At 31.1% G+C, this 25,772-nt stretch overlaps 1 protein-coding gene across 3 annotated transcripts in view; it reads right to left on the bottom strand.

The window, feature by feature from the left end:
- The window catches only part of LOC100570926 (ribonucleoprotein PTB-binding 1), a 35,483-nt gene extending 11,194 nt beyond the window's left edge, over positions 1 to 24,289 (bottom strand). For 2 of the 3 annotated variants that reach the window (XM_008186835.3, XM_003245861.4), the window contains exon 1: positions 23,692 to 24,289. In XM_008186835.3, coding sequence (XP_008185057.1) covers positions 23,692 to 23,964 — 273 coding nt within the window. In that variant the 5' untranslated portion in view covers positions 23,965 to 24,289. Of the gene's footprint in view, positions 1 to 3,127; positions 3,613 to 23,691 lie in introns of those variants that run through there. The other variant, XM_029486336.1, reaches the window with a different exon arrangement.
- Between the last annotated feature and the right edge of the window lie 1,483 nt (positions 24,290 to 25,772).

Raw genomic sequence — 25,772 nt, 5'->3', positions numbered from 1 at the left:
GAATCGTTTTTCGTATACAATGATATAATATCATTGGATTCAAATTTAATTCCATCCATTACAGTAACCCACTTGTAACTACTGTACAGCAGAGCGACATCACGACTTACCCGCCTTTTTTATAATGATTTTTTTTATATTGAGAATACCGTCTAAATTTTTTTTGCACTCTTTATTATGACAACAGACTTACAAGACGGCAAATACAGGTAATACTTTACAACAACACAGTGCACTAGACACTCGTAAACTGTTCATGAAACATTGCACTTTGCAGTCGTAGGTAAGTAAATTGTAAAATGTGACCAGCCACCATTATTTAGAAATATTACAAATTGTAAATATTCGATCAAAAATACGATTAAATAAGACTTAACGAGTACCTAAGTGAGTACCTAGAAAAGTAATTCGTAAATCTATATACCGGCTATATACTTACTTATATAAGAATTGTAACAAAAAATGAAAAGAAACATAAAACAATATACCTATATGTATTCTATTAGTGTACCCATGACTACCTACTTACTAAAATTTTTTTGAAAAATTAACATTTAAATAACTTAACGTTATGATTTCAATGTATAAAATATATTTTTAAAAATATTCTTAGTAAATATATATTACATATTATTTACATATTTTGAACTGTTGACCATGACCGCTGGTGTCATCTTATTCTGAATAGAGTATAGTAATATAATATACCGCAACCAGTGAGTTTGTTTTTGAGTAACAAAAAAGTGATGTCTCGCAATAACATACAAGATTTTGAGAGAAAAATAAACTGCCAATTTTCCAAAATACCCTCCCTATTATTGCCGCGTATGAACATTTTAAATATTATATAGGCAGCCAGGGGTGTCCGCAGAAAATCAGCTCAGTGGGTGCAAAATTAAATTTATGTCATACATATACATAGGTAGTCAGATATTTACATTATTATACACTGATTTTTTTGTTCATTAAAAAAAATCCCAGTGGGTGCAATGGCACCCACTGGCCCCTCTCTACGGGTGCCCCTGCAGTCAGCGTGTTTTTGTGTCATTCTAGCAGATGAGTCGCTATACCATTATTAGGCAAGCAAGTGCAGACCAGTTCAGAAATCACGGAAATAATTTGATTTTCAACCGATTATTTACAACAAAGGAATCACAACATAATATCGTATAAACTAATAGAGCTACGTTATTCGATCTACAACCATAATTTTTTTTTTATGAGGTTTCGCTCCCTGACATCACAACTAAAATAATTAAAAAACAGTGGCGCAACTAGCAGGAAATTTGCAGGGTATCTTTCTGGCCTCTGAGATCAATGTCGTAATAGGAAAATTATTACATATTTTATTTATAATGTAATAAAAATATAGTACAATTAAGTCTATAATAAACATAGAAGACGAATAATTTCGTTTTATAGCTAGTCTATCTTTTTTTGTTCGTGCATTAAATCATCGACGAAATGAATACCTACGAATTACGATAAACAATAAGTATAAAATATTGATTTTAAATGAGTAAACTATTTAGTTTGATCATTTTCAATCAATTTAAAAATCATTAAGATTAATATCGGTGAAATGAATTTAAAAAACCATTAGCTAAATGAGTCTATCAAAGAAAAACGTCAAGTTTCATAAAACATGTAGTTTCAAATATAGCCCCCTTCCCTCAATACACTAACTAGTGATACTGACATAACAACTACATATTATATTTTGTATAAACTAGTAAAATCTATATTATAATATTATAACATGTGATACCTATGTACACCACAATTTAATATTAATCATGTATAATCTATTACCGTTAACAGCTATGACGTTTGATAATATGGTATAATAATATATTATATACAAACTTGTAATTAATACTGCTAGTGAGCGTCGTGCGTGTCATCCGTTGTACGATTCTGAGCAGTTAACATTTTTTTTTTGTTAAAACTACGTGTGTATAATATTTAGTGTACTTTTCGTCAAAAACGGGTCGACGGCCACATCGAAAAACGAGCAGTATCTAACTACAATATCGAACGAACAAAAGTCAACACACAACATGATGACTACCTACTTTGTGAGGTATATTATAATGTAGGTAATATTCCATAATATTTTACACATTACATAGTATTAATGTGGTGCGTATACTTGTGGTACGTAATGCAGAGTTTTTGAATACGATTTTTCGTATAGAGCACAATATACACGACCAAAGAAACGTATATTATTATTATTTGGTCGACGGGACGCGTATGTGACGAGTCAATTGATTGATAATAATAACAAATCTATGTCAACGAGACGACGCACGCACTGCTCTTTATGTCGGCGAAGCAAAGTGATACAGTGATTCATTCATTCATGATATTATATTTAATTGGTTATTTTTCTTTTTCTTTTTTAACACAACCCAACAAACAAACTAGTTTTCCATTACTTTTGCTAATGAAATGCTGAACTCGTTGATTGTGAGACAAAATAATAACAGTCATCGATATATTATACATCTCTATTCTATATAAACAACAAAATGTCGAACTTTCGAAACCTTTTTGTAGATACAGAGGAGGAGGATTTACCAACCAATCTAAAAGTGTCATACGGATCTCGTATGGCTTGCGATAACCGAGAAGTGTTAAAAACATATAACGTAATAGAGTAAATATTAGGATCGCCCAAAAAATAAATGAATCTATTTGTTTTATTCTGAGAAATCGTATAACAATATGTCAGGGGTCAACAATAAGTAACTATATATATATATATATATATATATATATATATACATATTAGATTTCCTAAGGAAAACCGACCTATATAATACAATTTAAACCTTTTGTTAATAATAATTATAATATTAATGTTAGTAGAAATTATATATAATTAACAACATATTATTAATTGTACAATTTTAGGACCAGAAAACACTTATTATGTATTTAACATAAAAACTAATAACCTTTGCTGTAAATATTTTTTTAAATTCAATAAAAAAAAAATAAGTAACTGGAAAAAGTTTAGAAAAAAAAACCATTAAAAACGACTAATAATAGTATAAATAGGTATAGTTTTGACTTCTTATTATAAACGGCACAGTTGAAAATGTTCAATTAAATTACGTACCAGTTAATAGCTTCATAAAAAACTACACGATTATTGATGTTTAGTATTATACGTCGCGCAAACTTAACTAACTATAATATACATCGAATATTATGGTTTTGCGTATTTTTTTTATTTTTTTGCTGTAGACCGTAAACCATTATATTTGCATATCTAAAGCGTCGGTAATAATCTCAAATAATACAATACCCACGAGTTATTATTATATTAACATGCCTATATACATAATATATCAATTTTTTATCAGGCGTAGAAACCAAGACGATAATTTACAAATGATATAACTTGGGAAACCAAGAACGTGTTAATTACGTAGAAATAAATTCCCCGAGATAAAATTATATCAAATGCGCAATTAATGATAATTACAGTGTACAGTCGAAATGAATAAATCAACGCACTCGAAAAATGTACTATGAAAACAATATAACAAACACGTCTATATACAAACTACTATGGTTATTGATCAAATTTAGAAAAAAAGATCCGGAGAAAAAATAGCCCTGAAATAATAATATCTGTAAAAAAAAGAACCTTACCAACACTAAGCATTCAATAATTATGCTCTAATAGTCTAATATTCCAAATTTATAATTATTCTTATCAGAATTATTGATATTATTTAGTGATCAATAATTATGTAACACAACATACTCGTAATAATATATACTTTAACGTAATGTATTGGTGTGCTTTAAATACATTTAATATTATTATTCTTTTTTTGTTCATATTTTATATCATATTATTTAATAACAATTGGTAAGTTCGCTAAACAACATTGTTGTTTATTAGCTTATCTTATGAAATAGAAAAAAATAGAAAATAGGATTATAGACAAAAAAATATACCTACCCAAGTTAAAAAATCATACAACTGTATAACTTTTACCTAATTTATTATACTACTTATTATTTTATTAATTAATTATAAAAGACAAATTACATCTAGTATAATATTACATTAAAAATAAAGAATGATTAACTAATTAAAGGTAATTTTTTCTAAGACTTTTTTACTGTTTTTTTTTATTTTGTGGTTTATTTCCGGGATTTTTTTCCGAATGCTCAAAATTTTATCTAATTGAATTTTTTTTTATCGAATTAAAATATTTGAGGGCGTAAATTTATTTGTTTGTATGTTTTTTCAGAAAGATACGACGCTACTACGCTAGCAATGAACAATAATAATCATATCGCATGATAAAAATATAAATAAACATTTTTGTTGTGTTTGTGTGCAGTGGAAATAATGTAAAGCCACATTCGTATACCTATATAAAATAAAATATACAGAGAAAAAAAGAGCTGATATTTTACGACGCATTAAACATTTTACGAACTATACGACATCTTTTCGTGAGTATAATATTAATATTATTTCCAAAAAAAAATATTGTCCAAACCGACATTAAACGAATTTTGGGGAAAAAAATACACAATAATAAAGAATTCCAACCGTATTCTCAATACTGTCTATAGAATATGTCCTTAAAACGAAGAATCGTTTGAATAACGTAGGTGCCGTGTAAATAAATGTTTGAAAAATAACGAAAAAATTCAACTGCAGGCACAACCAACGAGAGCGTTAACTCGCCCAAGGACACGAACACGGAGCACTGTGCAAGAATGAGAAAAAGAGAGAGATAGTGTAAGGAGGGAGAGAGAAGGTATCTTCTCGACAACAAGTCACTACAGAACGGTACTTTTGTAAGACACACACATGATTTTTAATTCTAACGGTTCTTCGGCGTCAGTATATTATTTATCATGCGTGTATAAATGTATAGTATAATAATATATAATACACTATACAGGTTAGATATATACTGTGGGTACATACAATTTGTATATAATATTATACGCTACAAACATTCGGTTACGTGATTTAATATTACATATATTATCGTGTACGAGTGACGACGATAAGACGCATGCTAAAGAATGTCGAGTTTTAATAAAAAAAATAAACTATGAGGATGATGTGAAGAGTTGATGTGTCAAATCGATAAAGTGTGAATTGGGATGTTATTAAGGTGAATTAACGGTATTTGTTCGGATTAAAATAATAATAAAAAAACGTGAACAAGGATAAAGTATATTATATATTATACTGTCTGCAAGGCTGACATCCGTTGTGGATCAACTGATGGGACGAGAAAAAGGGAAAATAATATTGATTTTTAGAAATATCTACACACCGGACACGAGTCCATCGCCACATTATTATTATAACAAAAAGTGTCACTAGGCGTATTTAGAAATATTTAGAACGCACGTGTGAAGTACATTCCCCAGACCTCAATAGCGCATTAATTTTGTTTAAAACCAAACATGATTGGTACTATTATTATGTCATGCCGTAATAATATTATTCGATTATAATATTTTGCAGTGCGTTACTACTTTGTCGTTTAACGTGTCCTTATCTCAAATACACGCGCAGAATTCCGGGACACGACGTTGACATTTTTTTTCTGTACTTCATAATATTATCTACAAATTTTTATTTTTTTTTTACATTATAATATAAAATATGATATAAATGAGGTATCGTGCGACAATAATTGCCGCAATTTGATACTTTTCGACGATTGTGACGTAAATTAAAAAAAAAAGTCAAGCATAATACGTTTGTATATGTATTGGCGGAAAATAAGATAAAAATAATTCGTTTTGGAAATCCTATTTACACATTGAAATTAAATGCTATAAATTACATTGACGAGTAGTTCTAATATAGAACTATAATATTATTGAACTTGCCTATATTATTTTGCATTTGGTATAATATTATTGAAATTTTATGTACCTACAGTTATTAACACGGTCTGATTTATCAAGAATAAAAAAAAACTTAATTTCATTATAAATATAACCAATATCAATACCTATTTAAGCAAAGAAAGAATATTGTTAATTAGAGTGTACGAGCCGTTTAGTTTTCTCTTTTATCGTGTTGAAAAAAAATGTTGTTAATGAAAAAGATGAAAACTACGACGACGACGCTGTGAGAAACACAGATAATACACACGTTCTACTTATTCAGAGTTAAATAATAATGGTAGCACGATGAGAACCGATCGGGTGGTTTAAACGTATCGAAAACAAATAACATTTTACCAATTAATAACATTAAATTATTATTACAAAACTTTTCATAGTAAAAAAGTAACAGTTCTATAAACCATACAGATGTGTCATACAACCACTGGTGGTGTTACGTATATTTTGTCTTTTTTTCCGTAGCAACGAATCTAAGTCAATTGCCAACCCGATACGGTATGAGCTAGTCAATAAATCTAGAAATTGTGCCATAATTTCGCACACCCAGAACAAAACGTGTAACAGACTTTCAAAATGCAGTTTTGAGAAAGATCGTTTTGAATTCTAGTACGAAGATATGAGTTTATCACTATCGTATTATTAAAAACATATAAATACTTACAAGAATTCTTTACAAAATTAAATATTCAAATACTAAAAATACCATATAAATATTATGTTAACTTTTAGATTTTTCAAGTAAACATAATCAAGCCTTATTTTAAGATTTGGCCTACGCATATTGTCTTTGAGAACGAAATAAACTGAAAATATGATAGGATTAAATCCAATGTTATGCTGAAATATCCAAAAATTATGAAATGCATATCTAAATGTTGCTGATTTGCATTAAACACCAGATTACAGAAAATTATATTCAACATAAGAATGTCCCATTTAAAATAAAGAAGTCATGTACTTTGACTTATATATTATGATTTGTTGGATAAATTAAAAACGTAATAATAGTATATATACTACCATAAAGTAAATAAATGGCTGTTTTGCTTAGTAAATTAAAACCAAAATTGAAAAATATAATCCTAAGAGTAGAAAATATCTCAAAATGTATAGATGTTGTTTGGTTCTAAAGGTGTGTGATTCGTCATTGAATCTTATTCGAAAACGACGAAAAAATGTGTACACAATAATATTTCGATGAGTGGTGGAAACCGAAGGTCAGGCGCCGTCCCAACGTTGTTGGCCTGGACGGAAGAATCAGATACGACTCTGTCCGGGCGACAAACGATATTTGCCAGTCCACCATCAAACTAGGGGAGAACACTTATAATAGGGATTAGGGGTTGTTCCCAGAAACCACGATCATTGAACACATGCAGTGCTCTTCGTGATTTTCTCAACGTAATAAATTATACACCATCTTTAAATAAAAAGTATAATACCATAAGACTTGTCGTTATTTTCATATTCTTGTATTATTCCGATCCCTGCTCGGGCGGACGGTGTACGTGCCTGTACCTGTTCGGGACCACCCCCGGACGAACAGTACGAAGGTTTATTATATTATATTATACCTATATTATACAGTTAAATATAGTACATGTCACAGTGGTACCATCACTTCGTTATGTATTTATATAATAAATATAAAGTATATAATATATTACCTATTATGTACAAGTACGTTATTGTTGTGTTTACGGTAAGAATACGGATTATTGTTCGGTCGAAATTCTGACGGTTTTTTTTTCTGTAGTTATTTCAATCGAATGCTACACGTCTGTGTAATACGCGCGAAAACGTGTTCACATTCGATTTTGTCCGTATTATAATATTATATTATAAATTTTCAGCTCAGTCAGTAACGATATTCGCGCGTTTAACACGTACGGACCATGACCGAAAAAAAACATGCCAAAATAAACGAGCGGCAATTCGACACAAGATGTGTTATAATTTGATTTCCAAATTTGCACAGTTCGAATTTATTTTATTTAATTCGCAAATCGTTCGAATTACAAATTGAACAATTAAAACGAATCGAGGAAAAAAACCACCGAAAAAAAATCATCCCGCAGGAATACAACTCGTGATTGTTGTAATGTTTGAATAGAGTAATAGACTATAGTCGACACTGTGATAAAAAAAATTTAAGAAATAAATTGTGGTTTTTTTTGTAAATGTAAATGTAATTTTAATTTTTCTTTTATCTACACAACAAGTAACTAATAGATAAACGTGATATAAACGATATAACTATGTAGGCAGTAGGTATGCAAAAATTTAAAATAAATTAAACTGTAGATACCTTTTTCAGAACAGTCAATATATATATAATAATATTATGTCGACATTTTTGTCATAGTTGGTTAATACAATTATATTGTAATTTATTGAAAGGTCTATACAATAACAAGTGTATTTCCGTTTAGTGTACACACTACATTTGGTAAAACCTTGTTCAACAACTAAAGTTCATTCAGAACAATTACATTTTCGTACTTTTTTTTCTTTTTAAATTATTATTTTTAATATTTAATTAAGCACAAAAGTAGAGATTAAGACTTAAGTTAAAAGTGATGATAAATTATGTCTTAGTAAATTGTTATTTGTACGTGGATATTGGAAAAACATATTTAATATCCCATTTACAAAACAGTATATTAATATAATAGTATGCATATTATAGTTATAATAGTTCTACATAATATTATAACTATTATGTCACTCGCGTGTGTTTTCATTACCGTGGAATTTTTCCTAATACCGAATACCGATCACATGTACCTATTGAATATCGATTACGGTAAGTATATAGACACTAAATAATAAATATGACTCGTCATAATACAAAAAACAGGGTTGAACTGTTGGGGTTGTACAAGCCACAACAAACAAATTTACATAATAGAGTTAGAATTGTATTATTCTCATTTCTAATAAATTGTATTTCCATTTATCATTATCAATACTGTTTTGAGTTGTTTTACGTTTAAACTGAAATGTGTCCACGTATTTACTGTCTCATACCAGTCCTCGAAAGACATAATATTATTATTTGTAATGACAGTTTGAATGGGTATAATATTTTTATTGAAGTGTGATATTATAACAGACTATAGAATTAAATCAACCAATCGATTCATTTAAGTAAGTTATTGTTGTTTAAAATTTAAATGTAGGAATGTTAATTGACGCAATTAAAATGTTTAACGCAAATAAGCACATCACGCTTTAAATTTTTAGAGAATTATATTATATTTCTATCATAATCAATGAGGTTATCCGACTCTCTGCAAGTATAAAGTGAACATTATATACACAATAGTGTATTACAATTTAACTTATAAATTATAATCAATAAAACTGCAACTGTTCTGGGCCATAAATTGGTTACATCGAAATATTATTAGATTTAATAGCATTCCAATGAAAAATGTAATGTTAACGACTAACGACATCGTCGAAACAATCAACAAGACGATATAATAATAAAATTAATGCGCAGTTGAATGCGTACTTAAATTAGCAAAACAAACACATTATATAATATTGTATTACGGACAGGCAATTTATAAGCGAGTACTGCACCCGCAGTTTAAATTGTTCTCTTGGCTATTTGGGGTAAATGTGCACAAACCCACATGAAAAAATAAATTGCAAAAATTTCAAAATAAATCCTTAAGAATAAGCCCAAAATATGCTTTATGGCTCGTAAAAAAATAAACATATACAAAGACCTCAAAATTCCAAAACTCAAAGATCGCGTTAAAACGTTGGCTGAAGCTTGAACATTTCTACAAGTCCATTCACAAGAACAGTTTAAATGAGCTAACGCTTCAACATCGGACCATCACAATTCATCGCCGCCCAAGACTCATGACTTAATTATTTAATAACTCCGGTACGACGTCGTATAGTATCAAGCTACCAATGTCTTTAGTTACAATCACAATTTAATATTAATTGTCTTTATAGCAAGGGGGCCTTAAAAAAATTTAAGAAATTTAAGATCTTTAGTTTTCGTTGACCGGGTTATAAAATATAGCATTTACCGGTCGGCTTTCTTCTGCAGTACCGTTCGGTAGATTTAATAATATAACATTATGTACAATGTACCGGGTATATATAATATGGTATAATGGTAAATAAGTATATAATATTATTATGTATTATGTAGCCCAAACCACACGCATAAACGGCAAAACCGTTATTTGGCGACCACCGCCGCCGCCGACATTATTCGCTCTGGGTCAACCGGCCGGCCGTGCGTTGAACGCCGTCGGAACGACGATGAACCGATTCCTCCAACGATTTCTTTACCAGATATAATATAATAATAACAATAACAACAGCAATTTAATAGTAATATTATAACATTATATTATTATTATACTGAGCAGTCTGGGTGAACGGACCAACGGTACACGAACGTTGATGATATTCCAAAGTCGATTTATATATTTGAAATAACATATTATCGTGCGCGCACATACTAATAATAATGATGACATTAATACAATAATGGAACGAATATGACATATTATGGTTAATAATAATATGTCATTTAGACGCGTTCTCTGGACCGTGATTATTTAATACATGTTTTTTTTTCACGACGAATTCGCACGGTCGCAGTCAAAACGCCATTAGCGAAGAGCGACGACGCGCACGTCGTCGACCGACCGACCAAAAGAATAAAATAATATGATGGTAACGTTTTTTTAAAAAAAACCGTACTAAACTACAAGACACAATGGACGGACACACAACACGCCATTATTGTTGTATTATTATTATATTGCCGAAATCTGATCGAACGCGGGGCCAACAAACCGCGAACGCGGTAGAAGTTTAAGCGCAGAGTTCTTATACTCGTATTATATATACCACAATCAGACGGTACTCCCAAGTGGCTCAGAAGACGATGCGTGAAAAAAACCAATACTAAAAACGATTTACGAACTCGTACGTGCGTTTCGGCGTCGCCATAACGGGAATTCAGAACTATGTAATATAATTATATTAATATAAGGTGTCCATATTAAAAAATCTGGAAATACGAGACGAAAATATAACTAAGAACGGAATGCTAATGAAATAAATTAGTTTAAAGTAGCTTTTACAAAAAAAAAAAAAATATTTATTTATATCGTTTATTATTAATTATTCAACCCAACATAAAATTGTTTATTAAAAGTGGAACATGATAATGTATATTTATAAATAAATATTATGTTTTATATTATACAGAGTGGCGAGTGCGTTTTCTTTTAAAGGAAACAAATATTTTTGTTCAGTGACCTCGGATTGAAATGGGGTTTTTGGAAAGTATACTAAGGAATAGGTACTGATATACACATATTTTGACGATTTTAAAATTGTAGGGCTATTTTATTAGACGCATGCGCTTAATATATTATAACTTGTATTTTTTTTTTTTAATGTCAACACCTATTTCTAAAACCAATATTCACTGAATTACAAGTCCACCCTATTTATCAGTATCTTTTGGTGAGACAGATACAAATAATATTTTTCGTTTTACAAGATCAGTAGCGTAACTAGGGCTAAAATGCCGGGAGCTACAGTTTCCCCCGACATTACATAAAAAGTAAAAGGTGGGGGCGTTTCATACATAATCACTTAAAAATATAAAAAATTATACCAAAAAAACAAATATTTATTTACTTAAGTTTCATTTTACATTTCTACACAATAATAATATCACTAATAATAATAATATTATACTGTTTGTATCAGTGCATATACTGTACAATTGTGAATAATAATCGTAGTAATGTGCCGTCATAAATCGTTTCCTTAAAAACAAATACAGACATACAGCTAATGAAATTTACCATATTTATCACAGACATTATAAAATAATTATAAATTTTAATGCAAATTTAATAATTTAATTTTTTTCCAAAAATAAAATAAGAATTACAATTGAATTTGAAGAGCTTTATTAATATTTTAGCAAATAATAGAATAATTTATTTTGGTGAGGGGGGGGGGCTATTTCAAGTTGTACGGCTACTAGCTGGATGTAATTCTGAAATACGGTAAGGCCGCTTTAGAATATTATCTTTGGTCTAGACGAATTGTTATAACAATATTTAATACTTCCTTTATAATAGGTACAGATCGATAACTACGCGTTCCTTCATATATTAATAATATTATAATACGCTTTTCTCTATCGTTTTTTATTTTGCGCGAGCACCGGGTTTACTGCGTATGGGTTTGGATTTTAAAATAAAAAGGTATGAAATGGGTTTTTTGTTGTAATTTAAGAACTGGTTTTCACTGAATTAATTTAATAAGTTCCAAAATAGACAATTAAAACGAATGATTGATTGCGTTTTAAGACTACGTAAGATTAGTTAATTTAAAATATTTAAATACCAAGTTTTTTGTGACAAGAAAACGTCAAATTCGAAAATTGATTAATCGACTGGTATGTCGATGAGGAAAAACATATTAGAGAAAAAACATACATTAAAAATTAGCATAGTAACATTGTAAAACCAAAACCAACTACCGTGAAAAACTAACTAAACGTCAACTAATGAAAAAAAATACAAACAATAAGTATATGGGTTTATATTATGCACATTGCATGGTATAAAAACGTATTTCGGTATGACGGTATCTATAGATCTTGTATGTAGATTTTAAATCATTATATAATATTATTATTAATTTTAATAGTGTTATAAAATATTATATAATGAACGTTTAAAAAAATACTAATTTAAAGTACATCACAATAATTGTTTTTACAAATAAATACAAGTTATGACCACGACTAAAAGTAAAACTTCCTTTTTCTAAATCAGCGCACCGTCATCTTATATAACTATATAATATATGCAGCATGCACACTAATGAAACATTTAAAATGAAAATACTAACGGTATGTAATATAATATCTTCTCTAAATTTCTTTAGATAAATTTAAAAGGAAAAACATAGTACTTAAACCTTTATAAATATTAAATCGAGAGAAAATGGTGTACAGTGTTCAAGAAATAATTCATTTATAAACAAAATGGTGGTAATATTAATAATATTATAAGCGCTTTACGATGTTATTGTAAGTTGTAGTGGGGTGTATAATATACGGCGTGTGTCATATGTGAACGGTGAACCATTTAGTCTCGCCTCCGTTAGTAAGTTATGCTCACCATTTTATAGGTCAATTTGTGCCTCGGGGCAAAAGAAGTAAAGAATAATAATATATTTCGGACAACCCGTGGCCTCTGTGGTAGGTCATTGGCGTACATTGACACACGCCGAGTAATTAATACAATATGATAAATACGCGCGAAACTTTAGTGTACTCTCTGTGTACAGTACGCATAGAGCACCGACAAAAGTCATTTATTTCCTGAGAGTCCCATTAACCTAAAAAAAAAATCGCTGAATGAATTTAAAACGCCAAAATACAATGAAGATTGTATTCGAGAAACCTCACACGCGCACAATGGGTGTATAAAAATAAAAGTTTGTGCATTTTTCATGAACTATATTATACTGCACCGATAGACGCATTATTGCAATAATTAAAAAAAACAAAAAGAGCCAACACGGTTTTATCACAACGCAGCAAACGCACATCGTAGGCTACGATTCGTAACCCGTAGATATATAATAAATTATATAACGATTATAGAAGGCTGTAAATAAAGTATAAACCGATATTATACAATCCATCACAGCAAAACTGCAGACAAATTCAAACACAATTGTTCGAAGTAGAAGACATCACGGGAAACGAAATAGAGACGTTCGTTGGACTAACAACCTGGATATAATATTACAGAAACGAGTAAAGCAATTACTTTGAGTTGTATATTATTATCACTAGAAGAAAACCGTCATAAATAACTATAGTAAATAATAACGTATTAATAGCGTAGCAAACCAAATGGCGATAACGTGCGAGAGAACCCACAAACTCCTATATTAATATAATATATTATAAGACAATATGACGACGTATTGAACACATGGGAATCATCTTTGTATTATACCAACTATTATTTCAATGAAACATATTTAACCGATCAAACAAATTAGTCGATTCGCGTAATATTCCACTGGCCACTAGGCTAGTTGGTGGGAACGAAACGTTGCATATTTTTACACGTGTCAAACTGGTTTGGTTGTTACACCTAAATAACCGGAAGTGCAACGACACCACACACAACAGGAATAAAATATAATTTTCTTCCAGTTGAATACGAGAAACAAAAAATACGTAAATGGCAATCCCCTATTTTTATACCCGGCGTTTATAATAATAATATAGGTTTATCAATCGTACTACCAAGCCAAGATCGAATCGGAATCCAACCAATGAACGAGGAAATCGTTCTGCGTTACTCCTCCTAGACCCTATCTATAGTGTGTGAGTAGATTTACAATCATCGGAGGGGATGGCGTCTCTCCAAAAGTAATTTCTTACCAATATCTTTTGTTTTGCTCAGTTTTGATGTGTCTATAAAATAACAATTTTAAAAGTAAAAATACCAAATACCAAGGTAAATTTTAAATAATGTATAATTTAATATCTATTTACAGACTTTATAATGCTCAAACGTCTCTCGTTATAAGCAGACTTCTTATTCAATATTGAAACATATTTTTTAATATTATGTAAAATAGACATTTCTCACTTCATACAAGACCTAATCCATGTATTTTCCCTACGCAACGATCTACCATATTATGTCTCTGTTTAAATTACATGGCAAAAGTACCACCTCAAATTTCTTTGCGAGGGAGCTTGAGCCCTCCAAAGTTTCACCCCGAGTCACGCCAATGCTGGAGTCGCCTACCTATACCGCCGAACATCCAAATTCGTTTGGACATTGATGAGTAAAGTAAAGAAGATACAAAGACATCTACAATTTTAGCGCGTCATCGACCGTGACCGCTGAAAACTGCGAGCCAATGTCATATTGTGCCGCGCCACACACAATATAGGTACGACGACGGTTATCTGTACATTTCGTACATAAACGCGGGCCACGATCGTCGGAAGATCGTGCAAGACGACCGTCGAGTGAGGGGGGGGGGGGGAAGAGGCTTTTCCTCCGTCAGCGGCAGCCTTAACACTGTAATGGGGTGGGGAGGAGGTGGTATTCATTGCACGGTTGTCCATTGTAACACACACACAAAAACACACTCATAGTGCAATAACAACAACAACTATTACTATTACTATTTTACTACTACTATTACTAGTTGCTTACACGCACACGAGCGCGCAGAGTATTAACAACAACCGGCAGTGGTGGACACGCAAGTGTAGTGCCCGTGGTACTGAACTTGGCGGACCGGTGCCATTGACCGGCGACGGTTTCAAGGTTCCGCAGCCGCCGCCGTTGTTCTTCGGTCGCCGCCACCGATGCCACCGCAGCAGCGGGCTGGCTGCTGCTACTACTACAACTACTACCACCACCACCACCGCCGCCGATGACTATGACTATAATAATAATAGTAATAATAATATTATAGTATAACCACCGAGCAAGAGTGTAGTAACCGGCCGTCGTCAACGGACCATAAGAAACGCGTTAAATATAATAATATTATTTTATTCTCTCCGAAAAGAAAAAAATTATTTAATATTTTTTTTTTCGACGGTAGCGACTGAGCCCCCTCCCACCTGTCACCCACCATGGTCGTCGTTTTCCCCGTCCGCGTTTTATACACGGTTGAACCCGCCGCCGATGCGCCTCGAGTAGTATTTCGTTACACCTCGCGCGGTCGCCGGTGTAGTCGACGGTCGTCGATGCAACAGGTGTAACGGCGGCGGGGGCGATGCGCGCCTTTTGTGCGTCGTCGTTATTATTGTTACAGTAGGCATAAATAATATTATCAAAACGATGTTGTGTGTGTACGATAGTAATACCCATGGTCGGCGGTGGAACGTTACCCGAGCTAAGAAAGGGGGGAAACGGTAGAAGAACACAAAACGCTGATTTTCGCGACCTTCGAGGCGGAGACTGCGAAAAATTGGTTAGGGTGAACCTCGTCCGCCGCACAAGTCTGTCGGAGAATATACCTATGCCGTCAGTGGGAAGACCACTCAATATGCACGCATTTTAAAATGTTTGTAACTCAATATTAAAATATCAAAAAAAAAACCCTTGTATGGCAATGAATGATATTTTTGCCTTCATAATCACTCTAATCACTTAGATCGGTTCACTCTAGTATTAAAAATAACAGGGTAAAACGTATTCTTCTTAACGTTAAATTGACATTATCATGCGTATTGCGTTGGTAGGACTATAGTCAGTTGTCACAAGGGTAATATAAAATATCCCTACAGGATTCTTTCTATAGTTAATAATTACTAAAAATGACCCGTTACAACATTTTTAGAGGAGAACTGTGCTCGAGCAAAGTTTTTTTTATCATATTATAAAATACAATAGTTATATGAATTTAAAGATTAAATTATTTAAATACTTATTGCAACCTCATAAAAAGTTAAAAAAAAGTCAAGTCTATAAATTCCAGTAAATTTAATTTTATCTAATATTTATAATCTTTAAACTGTAGTGAGAATCTGGTTGTTAACAGAGACACACGTCATACAGGTACGAACGAATGACGTCTTTTTAACAATGATTTTTTTTTCTATTTAAAAATGAATTCACCAATTACATATTACACGACGCCCTCGCGCACACACGAGCAACCGATTATTGGGTTAGCAGCGTACATGATAATTAGATTTTTTTTTATTATTTATGATGTGCGTTTGGTACGTCGTCGTTTATTTGTACTACGAAGAAAAACCCCGTTACGGCAATGATATACACGAATGTTATAAAAATCGTTTTATATTATTATAATATTATGCGCACGTCATAATGTACGGACAAACCGTATGACTGTCTTACAATAATATAATTATTATTACGATAGGTAACCTTGTGGAGGCGAGACGCAGCGTGGACACGTGGTATACTGGTATTGAAAGTTTTGCATCATTTGCATCCGATATTATCATAACGCAGCGGAAATAATAATACAACTGTGTCGGCCGACAAATAAACGTGAAAAACTACATAATGCTTTTAAGATCGCCAATGTATATTCTACATACTCTATACACTAGTCACTAGCAATTTGTACACCTTATATTATAAGTGTACTCGATATTTTATTTGTCAATTAATAAACCAATATTTGAGCTCACATATTTCCCGTGATATTAAGGACATGAAAGAGTATACAATCATGATAATAATTATTAATCTATTTGATTTATAATGTTTTCGATATTAAAAGTACATTTGCGATTAACGAAACGATTAGTGTACCTTAACAAGCGCTAAGTTAATATAAATAATTAGGCTCACACAAATAAACTGCCTACTTATTTAAAATAATAATTTTAATCTGCCCATAAATTATATTTAAGTATATTTATTATTTTTTCACGCATAAAATATAATATGATGTAAAATACAATTTATGTTAAATAGTTAAAGAAAACTATAAGTACATGATTTGCCAAAACTTATATAATAATATTAAAAAAATTGCAACAATTTCAATGTTAATTAAATACTCATTTACTCATCCAATTTTGTACATTATTATTTTTGTTGTGTTACTTCAAATCTGTAATTTTTTTAAATTTTTTTCTTGGAAACAGCTAGTGGATGGACTTCGATGTTATTATTTGGTACCTATAATTATTAATTTACATACAATAAAAAAATAGCTTTAATCCAAAAACCTTTAAAATAAGAGGAAATAAACGCACTATGTATTTTTTCCCACACACCCAAGTCCAAACAAGTATATTTGGTGAAATAATTATCTATAAGCCCACGCGAATTTATGAATATGGGTTATGCGACTCATCAACACCAGTGAAAAGCGTGATAATGAATAGAAAACTTGTGGGTTCAACTCCTCCTTTTTTGTCTTCTGGAGTAACAATGGATAAGATCGGGCAATTACGATTTAAATAATAATTGCACTAGGTCGGATAAGAATAAGAACATATCCGTTAAACCGTCTATTTTTTTTAGTTAAATATACGTTTTTGGCCTGAGAATTAAACTAAACTAAACCACGTAAACTTAATTTATTAAATAAAAAATTAATTTTGTACATAATGTTTACATTAGTAGAAGATTCAAAAATGGAAGTAAAAACAATAAAACCTAATACATTATCCTTTATTCTTTGGTTTGTAAATTAGAAAAAAAAATCAAAAATCGAAAAGCACTCATTGACCACGTAGTTACCTTGGAATAGAGAACGGACTTTTCGTTTAACACATTTGTCAAGAGCGCAAAAAATTACATGCCTAAATCCACCAAGGTCTAACTCTTCAATTTCATCCTTGTTTTCAAATAAAATATAAAGTAATCACGTTTTCAAGTCACGTAATTTATCTCCCACCTACAACTGAAATGAAATATGAGTCCTAGAATCGCGTTAAAAACTTGTAAAATTGACATTTTATAAAATGATCCATAGATAGGTATAGGTATATTATATTATTTATCTATAACTTAATAGGTGTTAGGTACCAATATGTAAGATATGTCTAAATTATGGGTATAACAATAATGGTTAATATGAATATTATTTAGATGCATGTGCATTATTTGAAAGTCAATATTAGTATAATAACTATTATATTATATTACTGGTGATATAAACTATGATCAACAGGATGGTTAACATGCATAACATAATAATATAAAATAAATATATTATGATGTAGGTAGGTTTGTTGTAAGTAGCGTATGTACGATGCGAATTGTCATGTTTCGGGTCAGGGTTCATGGTTTTATATTGAATTCACGTCATCATTTATTTTATTGAAATTGTGAAACGTGAGTACTTAAGAAACTTGTGGTAACTGATTATAATTTATAAATATATAAATGAATAATACATCGATACTTATTATTTACTTATTACTTTTGTACAAAATTATGTATATTATTCGATGAATAATATTTAAAATAATAATGATTTAACAAAACAAGTAGGTACCTAATGAATAGAGAGCATAGACAAATATGAACTATTACATTTACATATTTTTTTTATTTATATTTTTTGTTTGTTTAAATTTAAAAGTATACTAATTAAGACGAAAATACATTTCTTGGTATTACAAATTAAACAGATATTTTTTGCAGATATTTCTAGATTCGTTTCATACTAGGTTTCATTAGCAAAATTATGTTCCTAATGAAATTTAAATGTTAGTCAAGCTGGTATAATCATTCATCATTATACTGATACAGTATTATGAGATAAATTAAAATTATTCATTTTTATAAATATAGTTTTCTAAAACTACACGAAACCATTTTAAAACATTGAGCACACCTTCAAATCAAAAATGTTATTTGTTTAGTTTTTAAATCTAAAAATAAATTGTTTTTTTTTTCAATTTTTTTTTTGTAATTATATATTATACAATATAATATACACGCATTATGTACCTAACTAAATATAATATTTTGAATGGTTTTGTTTTAGTCTTTTTAGAAAGATAATGTTATATTAGCAATAAAATATACTATTGTCTAGGTTACTAATAAGAAAATATTTTCAAGTTAACGATGCCTACTTTCGTGTGTATTGCTTTTTCAATTTCTAAATTATAATTTTTATGCTTCATTATTATTACATAAATTATTACTTAAGTTACTTGAAAATATGAAAAACAATGAAGTGAATAATAATAAACTATAAATTGTTTTGTTTTATTTTTAAGTTTATTCCTTCACAGAATAAATGGATTAAAATATGGATTCAGTGCTAAAAGTTACATAGGACCTCGCTAGGACATACTTAGAGGATCTGGAGAATCTGAATTTGTCAACAGAGTAAGCTTTAAAAAAGTTTGCAATTACTTTCACGAGTTTTAAAATACTACGGATATCATATTATAATTTTTTTAATATTGAATATTAAGAAATAAGTGTAATAGTATACAACTATTTTGTTAACTTGTTTTCTCAGTTCTAGAATGTGACTATATAAAATGTACAATAAAATAAATATGAAGGGTCAAGGGTTCAATTGCAGAGCCTAAGAAAAAAATAACAATAGGACGGTATTGCTGTTGAAAAAAGACCGTTTGTAATGTTAAAAAAAATGATTCACTAATAATATAATATAATGTGATAGGTATGCAAGATATATATTTTTAAAACAAGAAATTAAATTAAACGTAAAACTGTTTACATTGAAGTATTGACCACCGTACGTGAGGACAACATAATAATATTATTATATGTACTTATCTAAATATGATAGATCATAGAAATAAAAATAACGAATGACTACGATATTTTTTTAAGTGTTTAAAAACATTTTAGACTCAAAGAATGAAAAAAAAATAACCTCTATTTAACTTAAAATGTATTGTTTGAATAAAAAAAGTATTTGTAATTAAGTGCATTAATGCATCGAGTTTTTTTATACCTCTAGTGTAAGTATTAAGATAATGTCAATTAATATTCGGGTCGAAATAAAAAGTTAAACCTTAATCTTAAAATATTCAGTAAATTAAAGTGGCCATAGATTATTTGATCGATACCAATATGTAAACGATTTTTAGGCTACATTCTGGTGATGGGTAAAATATCCAGTTAACAGAATTCAACGTTAGTAATAACCGGTATTTATTTGGTGATCTGAGTAAAAATATTTGTCGTTTATAATGATCTGAAGTAAGTACAAGGCCAAATTAGAGGGGGCAACAAACCCGTATTATTGGACTTTTGAATTTGAACGTAATTGTATTAATATTTGTTTAGTATCAAAAATCGCAATGTTACTAAATAGGTGGTCAATATATTATATGGATAATATCTTAAAATGAAAAAGAATTTATAAAACAACATTGTCGGTATATCGTCATTATACACAACTACACAAGTAATCATGTAACAACTACGATAATAATTTGTTGCGTGATTCAACTGAAGCTATGTATCTTTAAAAAAAATAATTAGGTACAGTAAATCGCAATGAGGAATCCTTTATAAAATATTATGAAGACCTCGCAAAAAAAAGTGGCACAAAAAAGATTACATAGTGACAACTGATAAGTCTAATATTTCAATGAGATAAAATTTAAAAATTATAATTAACACGTATTTAGCATATTTTAATAATGTAGCAAATACAGAACCGAGTGGATACAGATTTATAAACATAAAAATATGATTACCTTATACCCATTACTTTATTTTTGTGGGTGCATCATACAATAAATAATAGCATTTAAATCATTAGAGATAAATAATTATTATACAACTAAGTGAATAATTAATGACTATTAATATTAACAATAGACGTTTTTAATTTATGATATTGAAACGTAAAAAAACATCACTGCATTCATTTCTACCAGAATTTTCAGAGATCTAAAGCCACGCAATTTTCACTAATACAGGGAATGAATATTTTGGACACTAAGGTTACATAAGTTTGAGTATTTTAGATTTACTCGGATTTACTTTAAAATCAACGTCAAATAAAAACAAATGTTTTAACGGAAATGAGGAAATTAAAATAGATTCTTTCCAATATTGTTTTTATTGAGGGTACCTAAACAATCAATATTGTTTACAATGATATTACATTTAAATACTAAAATGTAATTTTATTTTGACTTGTTTAAAACAACTCACTCAATTGAGCGTCCACTAATATTTTATATTTTTGTGTAGGAACTTATTATTTCACGCTCGATAAATTATAATAATAAGCGGAAACCTGCAAAATTGTAATTTATAATAATACATTGATTGGTTTAACCACACGTTTTATAACATATAATTATTATTTTTAACTTAAAAATTATTTAATGTGTGGTCAATATTTTTAAAGCATAAACATATAAATATTTACAATAAAACTATTTTCTATAGGTAACACCGAGTTAAATATGTATAGATTTTAAATTTGTTTAAGTCTATTGTCTATATGAACAGATTTATTGATTTTAAGCTCCATTAATTAATTCAATGTTTAATCATCATTCATCATATTTAACAATCAATTAATATCAATAAGAAATTTTAAAAATGAAGACTCATTAATTCACAAAAGTCCTCGCCAATTAATTATCAGTTCTAACAATAATATTTAGTCACACTTAAAGTAATAAGTAATAACTAATAAATCAAATAGAAAATAAAAGTAGCTCACGTTCTCACATATAATCAATAGAAAAATGAAAATTCCTCTTGTGTATTAGTAGATCGTAGATAAAAAATAAGTGCAGATAAACATCCATACTTGTTATTTTAATATTATAAACTGTTAATTCGACTTTAAATTATATTGTGTATGCATAGGTATACACAAGTTTTGAATTTAAAATTTGTTTTTATTGTTTAAAACAGATTACTTATGTAATTTCTAATTAGTTAAACAAACACTAGTATTGTTGATGTTCTCAAGAAGTTTCTAGTCGTATACTGAGGTGTACCTACTTAAATAATCACGCCCGTAGTCTAAAAAAAAATAAGGCGGTTAAGTTTTACATATTCATAATTCATAGTCATTGTTTTCTTAAAAATAAAAGTTAAAATGGAAAAAAATATTAACTAAATAATGATAACAACTAGATACCAGATTGAATACGGATACACCATTTAAAAAAAATACGGGAGATTCATTCCCGTTCCGGTATCGTATCCGCACCGGTCTCTGTATTTAATTTTTAACACAATATTATACACACCCCAGCTAATTTACATGACAAAAGTCGTTTTCGCAAAACGGATTACGCAAGAACGGCAGTTGTAGTAGTCGATATAAAACAAAAATATAAAATACGATTCGCTGAGGAGGTTATGATAATGAATATTACTCGTCGCTCAGCACAAGTCACGGCGTAGGTATCATAAACGTGAAAATAATATTACTTTATCGGTCGTTGGATGTACCTATGCAAGTAAGGGTACCCGCAGATTAAATAGGCACACGAGTGGTATTTATCAATTCTCTATTTTACACTAAACGGACGATGCGTTACAATAATAATAATAATAATAATAATAATATATTATTGAGACTGCTTTCGATGAGAATACCATCGGGACATGACACATACGTAACCAGTTTTAACTTGGGGAAATCCGTATCGTTGCGCGAGCTTGTCGTACGAGCCGTCGATGATAATGTCAAATTGTCAACCCGTAATTGCAATTTATGTCGGAAGCAGCAGTTAAATTTAGATCGATTATCTCGGTTCGGCGCGCGTGGCCGTCGTGCATCAGCCAGCGATAAACAATGAGTGCGTTTATTATATATATAAAAAAAAAAAAAAACGTTTGGATTAAGGTCGGAAATCATCTTTGTTGAGACGATGACGCGGTTTCGGGACAGACGAGGCCGAATCTAAAGGCCAGCGTATAAGGACCGCATAGCGGGCAGACAAAAACATGACCCCAGGGCATTTCCCGGTTCTATTTCCGGTGTTGAAGATTATAAAATATCGGTCGGTCGTATCAATATCATTGTACGTACGTACACAATAATCGTTACCAAACGCAAAAACGATGCGAAAAATCACACCAGAAAAGATACTCATTTATAGGTAGTCACCTCTACTTAAATTCGCTTACTTGCTAGTTACTTAACTACTTGTACTTAAACTTCTTATGACTCTATACTTATATTTATTTATTATTATATACTATCTAGTACTACAATAGAACTACGTTACTCTGCGTTCCACACACTACTCACCTCTTCGCTAACGTTTCTGGGCAAGTGCTTGACCTGCAGCTGCCTGTCCTTGTGAAATTTTATCTTGGCGTCTTGCACTTTCCGCTTGATCTCCTCCTCCGGTTCTTCTTCCCAAAACCGTTCCGTGGACGCCGTGGCCTGCAGTACCTGGTGGTTGCCGGCGATGCCGACGCCGGCACCGGCTCCGTTCCAAAACGCCTTTGGATCATTGAGTTTGTACTTGAAACACGGGTGTCCCTCGACGGCGAACACCGATTTGGCGGTTTCCGTCATCGTTCGGTACAACACGAGCCGGTCAAGCAGGTAATATTATGTTTCGCGCGTAGTTTGAAAAAACGTGGGACGACTTAACGGTTTTTTTTTTTGAACGGCTTCGTTTTCGTTGCAAGACGTATTGGTTTAGCGGTCGACCCGAACGTGGACGAAAATAACCGATCGTTTGGGTGTCCAATACAATTATATATTACGATAGTATACCAAAACGCACGTTATCGATGTCGCCGTCGTCGTCGTCGTCGGTGTTATAATATTCTCGTGTTGGCGACGGTGCCGGACGACGTTCGAGAGCGCCAAGACGAGTGACAATGAAATACCTGGTCGGTTGCGACGGCGCGGTTCCGGAGAGGAGGTGAACCGGGCCACGCACGCGCAGTACCGGTCGCATGCACGTGTCTGTGTGTGCGTGAGTGCGCGTGTACTTGTGCACGTGTGTGTGAGCTGCCGTGTGTTGCGTGCGCACGAGTTCGTACGAATCCGCGCGCGCGCGTTTTGCCGTGCGTGTGTGTATGGTTATGCGCCGCCGTTCAGCGCGCGCACTTCGGACGCACATGTTCGGTCGGCCGGCGAAGACGACATAGCGACGACGACGCGTCCGTTGGTAGCGCGTCGGTGACAAACGGAACGTGTGATACGGTGACGGCGGCGAACGGACTCGCGCGTGCCGGTTTTATCGTCGCCGCAAAACTTATTGTCCCGGGGACCCCATTTTTTCTTATTTTCCGTCGTTGTTCGTTTTTAAACATTATTTTTCTCATCTCCTAGCTGAATATTATTATTATTGTTTGACCGCAGCGCAGCCCGTGAAAATTTCCCATAATATTATAATTTACTGCACATATGATAAAGTGACCAAGTGTGACTAGGTGTGACTAAATTATAATATGATTATTTGGTGTTGCAATCAAGGCCGTCCCAAAGGAATAGTTGGTTAACAATCCTTTCATGTCACTTGGTTATAGGTCCTCAAAACTCGCTATGAATAGGTACATTCATTTTTTAACTAGTAAAACACGAAATATTCAAAGAAGAACAAAAATCAAATAATGGATTTTATATTTTAGTAACTACATGTGGGATTTGGGACTTTTGAGTCTTGACATTACAATACCATCAAAAGATACGTACTGTCCTGTGTGTGATATGTATCGGCAATCGAATATCGAAAAACAATGTGTTAATTCTTTTTCATTGCATGACCAGACTAAACGGCCATAGGACAATTATTAATAATTTGTCAAAGTTGTGATAAACTATGATACAAATTAAAATCGTACAGAGCGGAGAGCGAAAAAAGATTTTTTAAGTCAGTTAATTAGGTAGTAAATTAATTAACTTAACCCTCCCATAAATTATTTTTCGGCGCAAGCTGCTATATATTTTTGTCGTCTTGAATTACAACTACCAAAACGGTTTGATTATTTATTTTTTAAATATGTAAATAGGTGTTGAGGAGTGAGGACCTGAGGTACTTAGTATGAATTTATTACGAAGCTAACCGATATAATTGTCGTAAAATTAGTTGTTTTTATAATTCCTATTTCAATTCCAATAGTTTAATTCCCATTATTATTAAATCGCAAAACACCGCAGAAAACACCACACGTTAAAAAAGTCTATTATTTATTTATAGTTATACAATTTTACCTAGGATAAATTTCTAAATTTCTAAAATATATAACTTTTGTGTCTTTAATATTAAGAACGAAGCAATGTATAAATAAATTCTTATATAGTAATGATTTTTTTTTATCTTTTTTCTCTAATCACCTGTCATCTATTGAACAGTTCTTGTAAGAGTGCTC

This window comes from Acyrthosiphon pisum, chromosome X (assembly GCF_005508785.2).
Source record: "Acyrthosiphon pisum isolate AL4f chromosome X, pea_aphid_22Mar2018_4r6ur, whole genome shotgun sequence".
NCBI lineage: Eukaryota > Metazoa > Arthropoda > Insecta > Hemiptera > Aphididae > Acyrthosiphon > Acyrthosiphon pisum.
This window is presented reverse-complemented; position numbering and strand designations above follow the sequence as displayed.